The following is an 8,879-nucleotide window of genomic DNA, read 5'->3' as shown; positions in this document are numbered from 1 at the left end:
AAGTCAGTGCCCGCTCCTTTGGACCCGGGCCGAGCCTTGACTGGCTGCGCCATTTCCTCTCGCCACTGTCTGCATGCGGTGGTGATGCAGGAACGAGCGCACCACCGAGGCACCGACCTCCTTCCCCCACCGCCCCTGATAAATCCTTGGCCGGTTCCCTCCATGGGCTTCCATTTCCACAAAAAAGACACGCGTGGCTGCATGAGCAGTGAACAACGCCACCCAGCCCCTGCAGATCTGTAGAGGAGGAACCGATCGACTAGTTGGCGCGGTACGAGGATGGTGACCATGAAGCTGGGTTCCAAGCCGGAGATTTTCGTCCTCGAAGACCTCACATGGTTATCTCCACTCCTCGTCCCTTTCTCAGTTGTGTTGATTTACAATGTGTTCAACCCCAAATTATGTTCATCCAAATCGCATCCATTTCTGGCCTCTCCGTATTTTTTTTTGTGGATTCATCATCATTTTTTTTGCAAAAATTGTAATGTCTATCTATATTACCTACAATTAAGAGATGAATCCCACGCGTGATCTTACAGTATGTGGAGTAATTCGACCGTCGTGTCCCTAGGTTGAACGAGAACAATGCTTGCGCGTTGTACATTTCTACCTAATCACCTACTTCACTCATTTCCATCAGATCGAGTATGTCCATCCTTTAATTTTGAGTTCCAAAATTTCTCATCTTGATCTTATTCCCAGGAGGTGCACTACGGAACTTGAGAGTGATGTTGTTGTTGAGGTAGGAGAGATGTCCTTCTACCTCCACAAGGTTAGTGCTTCCATTGTCTATTGCCATAAACTACTCTTCAGAGCTAGTCCTGATGATCTTGGCTTGCTCTGAACCGCGCGCGGCGCCTTTGTATCCCATGCAGTTCCCGCTGCTGAGCCGGAGCGGCGTGCTGCAGCGGATGATCAGCGAGTACCAGCCCCCGGCGGCGGGCGGCGGCATGTGCACGCTGCAGCTGGACGACATCCCCGGCGGCGCCAAGGCGTTCGAGCTGGCGGCCAAGTTCTGCTACGACGTCAAGATCGAGCTCAACGCGCTGAACGTGGTGTGCCTCCGCTGCGCCGCCGAGTACCTGCGCATGACGGACGACTACGCCGAGGGCAACCTCATCACGCAGGCCGAGTCCTTCCTCGCCGACGTGCTCGCCAACTGGAAGGACTCCATCAAGGCGCTCGAGACCTGCGAGGGCGTCCTCCCCACCGCCGAGGACCTGCACCTCGTCTCCCGCTGCATCACCGCGCTCGCCTCCAAGGCCTGCGCGTCCGACGCCGCCGCGCCGCTGCTCAGGAGCGCCAGCATCGACAAGGACGCGCTCTGGAACGGCATCCGGTCGGGGGACACGGCGTCCGCGGCGGCGGCGGCGTCCGGGATGGACTGGTGGTACGAGGACGTGTCGTTCCTCAGCCTGCCCATGTTCAAGCGCCTGATCCAGGCGATGGAGGCCAAGGGCATGCGCGCCGAGAGCATCGCCGGCGCCATCATGTTCTACGCGGGGCGCTTCCTGCCGGGGCTCAAGCGCAACACCAGCTTCAGCAACGCGCTCGCCAGCTACGGCGCCGACGGCGGCGGCGGCGGCGGCATGAGCAGCCGGAACATCACCCCGCGCGCCGCCAGCGTGTCGGCGCCGTCGGAGGGCGACCAGAGGTACTTCCTGGAGGAGATCGTGGCGCTGCTGCCGACCAAGAAGGGCGTGGCGTCCACCAAGTTCCTGCTCGGGATGCTGCGCACGGCCATGCTCCTCCACGGCAGCCCACTGTGCCGGGAGAACCTGGAGCGGCGCATCGGCGCGCAGCTCGAGGACGCGTCGCTGGACGACCTGCTCGTGCCCAACCTCGGCTACCACGTCGAGACGCTCTACGACATCGACTGCGTGCAGCGGATCCTGGACTACTTCATGTCGTCCACGGACGGGATCGGGACGGGGTACACTTCGCCGGCGCTGGCGGAGGACGGCGGCGCCGGCCTCGGGTTGCCCCAGGGCGGGACGCCGTCGACGTCGCTGTCGCCGATCACCATGGTGGCCAAGCTCATGGACGGGTACCTCGCGGAGGTGGCGCCGGACACCAACCTGAAGCTGCCCAAGTTCCAGGCGCTCGCCGCCGTGGTGCCGGACTACGCGCGCCCCGTCGACGACGGCATGTACCGCGCCATCGATATATATCTCAAGGTGCACATCGCGCCCTCTTCTTATACATTCAGGTTCAGGTTTCCTTTCGTGATCTCATCGATCGGCACGCACCCGTATTGTAGTCGCACCCGTGGCTGTCTGAGTCGGAGCGGGAGCAGCTGTGCCGGCTGATGAACTGCCAGAAGCTGTCGCTGGAGGCGTGCACGCACGCGGCGCAGAACGAGCGGCTGCCGCTGCGGGTGGTGGTGCAGGTGCTCTTCTTCGAGCAGCTCCGCCTGCGCACGTCCATCGCCGGGTGGTTCTTCGTGTCGGAAAACGCGGCGGGGGTTGACGGCGCGCGCCCGCACCATGGTGGCGCCATGGTCCCCAAGGGCGGCGCCGCCGTCGCAGCCAGCACGCAAGCAGAGGCGGACACCGACGCGGAGGACGACGCGCCCGAGGGTAAGGAGACCATCACCGACGTGAAGGCGCGGGTGTCGGAGCTGGAGAAGGAGTGTAAGAGCATGAAGCAGGAGATCCGGCGGCTTGGGAAGCCCCGGAGGTCGTGGAGCCTGCTCACCAGGAAGTGCGGCTTCGGGGCCAAGGTGCAACAAGGAAAGCCCGCCCTGCCGAGCAGCAAATAGAACCTTCACCTCTTCAGTTTGTTTAGGCAGTATCCTCGCTTTCATTCCCAGGCCTTATCTTCCGTTTACCTGTAGTTTTCGAGCTAGCTAGCTCTAGTATTATGCAATAATTATGTTCTTATGCTTTGCATGGATTTAATAACGTAACTTGAGCACAGTGAGCAATACCTTCTTATGTTTCTGTTGTTTACTCGTGGAACCCGAGAAATCTGTTTCTTTAGGAGTATTTTATCTGGACCTGGACAGCAAGTGCAGCAAAACAAAGAACAAAAATCATATGGAGTATATATTTCGGTATGATTTTGACAAGATCGAAGTCACATTCCCAGTGGTGCAAATAATCACTCAAGATAAAAAAGAACAGGGATGGTCACACAAGTAGTTAAGAGTACAAATCAGGTAGGAAAACGTATTCCCCTAAAAACTTAAGTTACCTATAAGCACATCTGAACCTAGGTAAGAGATAAAGCTCTGGTAGCGTAGGTGGTCTATATTACATGGGGGCAAGAAGGCTATAAGTTACTCTCAGAGACGCACTGCGTATGTATAGGGATGTACAAGACGCCGGCACCAATCGTCACAACCCTGTTTGTCTTCCACTCAGCAAGGCCACTCCATCAAAAGGCATTTCGCATTGCACCACGGGCCGCCTCGCGTTTCATCTCTGCTTCCTTTCCACTTCCACGGAAATACATGTATACTTGCTGCATTTTCACATGTTTCAAATAATGAATTTCAGAACAGTTCTTTTCTAGAATGATCAAAACTTGAGGAGAGAATATGATGCATTGAGACTAGCTATGCACATAGACATCGTGTTCCTAAAGAATATCCCTACACATCAATGAGCAAAGGTTAAAAAAAGAAATTAAACCCACCTGAATGACAGCAATGCTGAGCAGCGATTCAAGGCAGAACATTCCAAATCCAATGAAGTAAAATATCTGTCAAACAAAAAATGTGAAAAAAAATAGTGTAAACAAGTGAGCACTTACCAGACAATATGTGAACTTGGCTTAAAAATGTACGATTGAATATATTTGATCAGCCAAACAGAAAAGGTAAAGCATCAGGTATTCCCAGGCCTGTGGACTAGTGCAAGAGGCAAGAGGTCCATCACAAAAACTAAAGGTCGGATCCCTATGTACGTAGGGATCCCTCATATCTCGATGTTTTGCTGGGTATCATATAGCTTTATTATGAAATGATTAACTTGAACTAGATCCAAGTTAAGCAGTGTAGACTTACCCCCACTATAACACTCCTGCCTATGACATCAATGGCCGGTAAAATTCCACTGTAGGAACAAAAATTGAAAAAGTAATTAGACACCAAATAATATGAGCGAGTTAGCATTGTACACAGATAATAGTTGGAGATATAGTTGCTTCGGCGTTCTTGCAACTTTACAGCAGCAATAGGGTTGGCCTAGGTATATTGAGTAAATTTTAGCAGCATTACAAGGTGACCATGTAAAATTAACACAAAATAAGCGGAACAAAGGTGGCGTTGCAGACCAATAACTCAAAACAATTTGATAATCACCAAAGTGGTAAAATAAGGTAACACTTGCAAAGCATGTGCAAAGGCTAAGTCAGCAGTAAATTTGGTCCTAGTGCAAAATGATAATGGTAGCCTCAAAATTCATTCAGTAGTAACTTCACTAACAAAAAGATAAAGTCCAAATCATGTAACACTTACGCCAAAGATTTTCCTTTGAAAGGAAATGGAGGAGCCACAGCAGACCAGACGCAGAATAGTATGTGGAGCTGGAAACATAAAGATCATTAGCAAGGAGTAAAACAACTTTTTAGTCTAATATATGAAATGATGATCATCTTACCAAGTAAAACAAGAAAAACCACCCAAACTTCAAAGCACTTGCAGTCCTGTAATAGACATTTCAATAAGTCAATATGTGAAACAAATGAAGATACAATGTGGCGATGTGCATGAATAGTCAAGGAAGAAAAATATACACAACCTCATCGCATTATAAAGTGGGCGATACCATAGCACATAGGCCCCAGGGACACCAGAGATGAAGTAAATGATGGCTAGCAACCAGATCATGACACCTATGCAAGTTTGCCACCAGATTAGTTTCAAGTTGGTAGCAATTGCTTCACAAGATGTAAAAATGAAGTCCACCATATACGCCCATACCTTCTCCTTTAATCCATGCTGCTGTAGTTGCAATTATGTTCCAAAAAAGACAGGCTGTCAATCCTGCATGACATCAAAGGTCGCACAAATAAGGACCTTGTTGGAGCAATATTATTCCAATGCATGACGTTGTCTAGATCTCATCTGCCAACTTTAAGGTCTGCTAGTCTATTTATCATCTGAGCAGACCATTAAACGATATTCCTGATCCCAACTACAAATATGATAATTTCTTTGGACATTTTTTTATAATGGTTAAAAATTTAAGTCACCCCCAAAAGAAGGGTAATATGGTTTACACGTTAATCTACAGGGTTCACTATCAAGAACTACATTTTGGAAACAAAGCTGAGGTTTGTTTTTCTTTTCAAATTATCTACCTCAGAAGGTATATGCAGTCAGCACAGGAGTTTTTTTTTAAACCAAAATCGATGTGCAATTTCTCTCAGTTTTATATGATGCCACTTCTCACATGACAGTAAAAAGTTTCGAATCCAATGAGATAATGAGGTGATTCCATTAATTTGGAGGATATCTATTACTCGGACATGCAGGTCTTCAGGAAGCATCCTAGTCACGTCAAAAAATTGAGGCTTAGCCAAATAGTTTACTTATTTCAAAAAGCTATTTCCTACGACTGGAGGGCAATGAGTAACCAACACTTACCCAACAGTGAAGAAAATGCCAGATACTGCATCCTTTGTAGGTGAACTGGTATCTCATTTGAAATATCATGATGAATAATGGGCATAAAAGGTGGCCAGTTCTTATCTTCAATGACAATACCAGCTGTCAAAAGAAAGGAATTGAGCATATTATTGATTGCAACAGCACGAGCAATAAGCAACAATTAATGAATTGAGCATATTATTGATTGCAACAGCACGAGCAATAAGCAACAATTAATTTAACTTCATTCTTAGAGAAAAATGGGAAACACTGAAGTAGATTTTGCGAGAATGGAGCACATAAAGTAAGATACCAAGCAAAGGAACTTTTCTAAACCACTACTTAGCAATACAAGAGAGTAAACTAAAGTCCTAACCTCTACAGTGCTCGGTTTGCTTGAATTTTCTTTGAACATACTTAGATCAAAACTTCTGCATCACATAAATGACTAGACCACACCGAAAAAACTTATAAATCTCATTAACAAACTGACAGTTTGAGAACATCACATGATTTCAGCCTTTAATTTTTTTATTAGACATATGACATATCAAGCCCATATTACATAAGTAATAACCTACCTCTGGCTGCAGCTTCCTCCTTTCTTTTCAGTTCCTAAGTGTCAAGGAAACAAAGGGGAAGCAATCAGGTACTGTATTCAAAGAAATGAAACATAGGTGAATGACTGTAACACATCTGGGTTGTTTCAAATATATGAAACATCGCCGAATCAACTTTTGCTTCTTTGAGTAGAACTGGTCAACACTCAAGTTACTCAACTCAGGTCACCCATGGGTTCAGTATATTGGTCCATTATGTAAAAAAGTCTCTCATGTGAAAAACAGAGAAAATTCTAGAAAAGCGAACAAATGAGTAGAAGTGAACTGTTGGTAACAATGTGTGGTTTCCACATACATTCATTGTTACCCTTCAACTAATAGCGCTTAAGTGGATGCATGGAGAATTAGAGATCCCATGATCTCGATGTTACTCATTTTTCAAAGTTTCAACCCAAAAGTGCACTAAGATGATTTAGGCAGTCATACCAACTTTAGCTGATTAGCTCCCAGACTGCATTGTGGTTGCTGTTTCATAACTCTGGAAAGGTAAATAACATACTTGTGGCCCTGTACTGCTACATATTTAAGCACAATAAATCGCAACATGTAGGAGCCTTGCAGGATCATCCAGGGCATGCCAGGATTTTCATCCATGAGAGGCATGCCAGGATTTCCATCCATGAGAGGATTTTACTAGTGCATGAAAGTAGAAGCGCTTCATGAGTTCATAAACACATGGTTTGATCAAACACAGGGTACACAGTATAACATGGTTTCAAGTTTTGATTGCAAAGGCACATACCCTTTCCCGTTTGTTTAGCTCAGCCTCCTTTGCCTGCAGTTCTTTCTCCTTTTTACTCAGATCCTACATTTACATAAAACATATTAACAACATGATCAAACAAAGACAAACACATCAATGAAAGAATATCTGGAATATATTTAGGATCAAACAACATATATAAAAATAGCATGAACTCCACCGCTTGATTGATAACATTGGATGTGACCTTATGGAACATATGCACAACATATTTACAGTGTTGGAGTGAAAGAGCATAGTAATAAGATTTTTCTCAGGCAGAGCAGATCTTGTAAATATTGAACCGCACAATAATAATAGACTCAAGGGGAGATCATGTACCTTAGTTGAATCAAGAGGTATATCTACTGTGGCACCACGATCATTGTAGAAGCCTGCTGGTTCATGAGGAAGAGGTGGCATCCGAGAATTGGAAGCAGGAGGTACACGTCCTCCCTGCAGAATAATATGCATTTGGGAGGTCAATCAAGCAATATTTAAATAAAACAGACCAAAGATTAGAGTCAAGGAAGCTTGATTTATTACATTATCTACAAGCAGAAAACGATGTCCTAAAGGTCTGAACTGGCAGCGTAGATGGAACAAACAAGCATGCATACAGATTTACAGAGTCCCAAACTCAAGATCTACGCAGCCACTTACAAGTTTCCACACACAATGAACTTCGACAAACACTTACTGCTACAAAGAGTGCTTAATCCCATTGCGTCATACAGCCCCAATAGTAAATTCCCGTTTGGAATGTTTTCACACATCCACTACAATCAGTAGGTCCTAATATAACCCCACAAATCAGAGGATGACAACTCCGCGCCCATAAACGGAAATAACAATTTCCAAATTTAAGCATCATTTCCCCCTTGAAAACCTCAGAACAGATACAGCCACAGCCAAGCCGTATCCTGGCAACAACCCGCAATCAGCAAGCACCACACAATCCCAAGCATAGACCGGCACCTCCCAATCGAACCCGATCCTAAACCACCAACCCTAGCGCCAAAAATTCGGCAGATCCGAGCATGCAACACCGTCAGCGGGTACCAACGAAGCGTCACGGCCAGAAACCAGCGCCAACGACCTCAAAACCCGGACCCAAACCCACCTCTGCACCCACGCGAGCGCGGGAGCAAGCTTCCGCGCGCCTACTAGATGAGTCGCGGCCCAGAGCGGGGAGCAATCGCTAGACCCGGCTAAAACAAAGTGCACCGATTACTCACCGCAAAGGGGTTGACGTCGTCCTCGTCGAACGGGTTGCGGTCGTACCTCCCCGCCATGGCCTCCTCCTGCTGCTGCTGCGGCGGGGTCTCCTGCGAGGTAAGGGAAGGGGAAGAGCAGCACGGGGCGGGGGCGGGAGGAGTCCAACCTCCAACGGGACGGTGGCGACCAACTGCTACGCGGCGGCCAACGCTTTCACTTTAGCCGGTGTTGTTTACTTGACGAAGTGGGTTTGGAATTTCGGATTTGTCTGGGGGCCTCTGATTTTATACTCCTACGGCTTTGGTTGCGTCCCCGTGGGCCGGGGTGCCTGCTTGACCAGTGCGATTCGGTAGCCGACAGGTGGGGTCATTTCGGCAGCCGGGTCGCCCGGCAAGCCGGCGAGGTGTAGCAGCCAGGCCGAACGCAGTGGCGTCTCTTGAATTGTGCAGGACGACAGAACTGTCAGCGATTATCAACGAGTACTTGCAATGCAGGATTTAACAATTTTTCGTTAACGAAAGACGAATCCAAAGTTTACGTACCCTAATTAACTCTTAAGATTTGTCGGTATGCAGCAAGCAAGCAGCATACACGGGCCATGTTTGGTTACGGGTGTACCGATGTAGCACGGGTGGAATCAAACGAGACGGGCTGCATCTATTTTAGCATGGGCTTTGTTGGGCTAGTGGGGCCCACGCCCGAC

At 47.9% G+C, this 8,879-nt stretch overlaps 2 protein-coding genes across 2 annotated transcripts; one reads left to right on the top strand and one right to left on the bottom strand.

Moving 5' to 3' along the window:
• On the top strand, positions 1–2,936 carry LOC120708269 (BTB/POZ domain-containing protein At5g03250-like). Its single transcript, XM_039993464.1, has 4 exons — positions 1–338; positions 703–772; positions 876–2,177; positions 2,261–2,936. Exons 1-4 carry the CDS (start codon positions 280–282, stop codon positions 2,759–2,761), a joined length of 1,932 nt encoding a protein of 643 aa, XP_039849398.1. The 5' UTR covers positions 1–279; the 3' UTR covers positions 2,762–2,936.
• An 89-nt stretch (positions 2,937–3,025) lies between these two features.
• Positions 3,026–8,433, bottom strand: LOC120708270 (secretory carrier-associated membrane protein 2-like). Its single transcript, XM_039993465.1, has 12 exons — positions 8,197–8,433; positions 7,301–7,414; positions 6,959–7,021; positions 6,178–6,211; positions 5,594–5,716; positions 4,928–4,990; positions 4,746–4,839; positions 4,605–4,650; positions 4,463–4,530; positions 4,010–4,058; positions 3,640–3,705; positions 3,026–3,465 (listed from the first exon to the last, which is right to left on the bottom strand). The coding sequence occupies exons 1-12, from the start codon at positions 8,251–8,253 to the stop codon at positions 3,379–3,381; spliced, it is 864 nt and encodes a 287-aa protein (XP_039849399.1). The 5' UTR covers positions 8,254–8,433; the 3' UTR covers positions 3,026–3,378.
• Between the last annotated feature and the right edge of the window lie 446 nt (positions 8,434–8,879).

The sequence above is a fragment of the Panicum virgatum genome, chromosome 5K (genome assembly GCF_016808335.1).
Source record: "Panicum virgatum strain AP13 chromosome 5K, P.virgatum_v5, whole genome shotgun sequence".
Lineage (NCBI taxonomy): Eukaryota > Viridiplantae > Streptophyta > Magnoliopsida > Poales > Poaceae > Panicum > Panicum virgatum.
The sequence above is the reverse complement of the archived record's forward strand: the minus strand, read 5'-3'. Positions and strand labels throughout refer to the sequence as shown.

What these genes read in the sequence shown, in the direction of transcription:
- LOC120708270 (XM_039993465.1), bottom strand. Translation starts at nt 8,253, where the DNA reads ATGGCGGGGAGGTACGACCGCAACCCGTTCGACGAGGACGACGTCAAC. An exon ending in AGCTAAACAAACGGGAAAGG is followed by an intron (nt 6,212 to 6,958) that starts GTATGTGCCTTT and finishes CTTGACACTTAG; the next exon opens with GAACTGAAAAGAAAGGAGGA. An exon ending in GGCATTTTCTTCACTGTTGG is followed by an intron (nt 4,991 to 5,593) that starts GTAAGTGTTGGT and finishes GATGTCATGCAG; the next exon opens with GATTGACAGCCTGTCTTTTT.
- LOC120708269 (XM_039993464.1), top strand. Translation starts at nt 280, where the DNA reads ATGGTGACCATGAAGCTGGGTTCCAAGCCGGAGATTTTCGTCCTCGAA. An exon ending in GTCCTCGAAGACCTCACATG is followed by an intron (nt 339 to 702) that starts GTTATCTCCACT and finishes TCTTATTCCCAG; the next exon opens with GAGGTGCACTACGGAACTTG. An exon ending in CCATCGATATATATCTCAAG is followed by an intron (nt 2,178 to 2,260) that starts GTGCACATCGCG and finishes CCCGTATTGTAG; the next exon opens with TCGCACCCGTGGCTGTCTGA.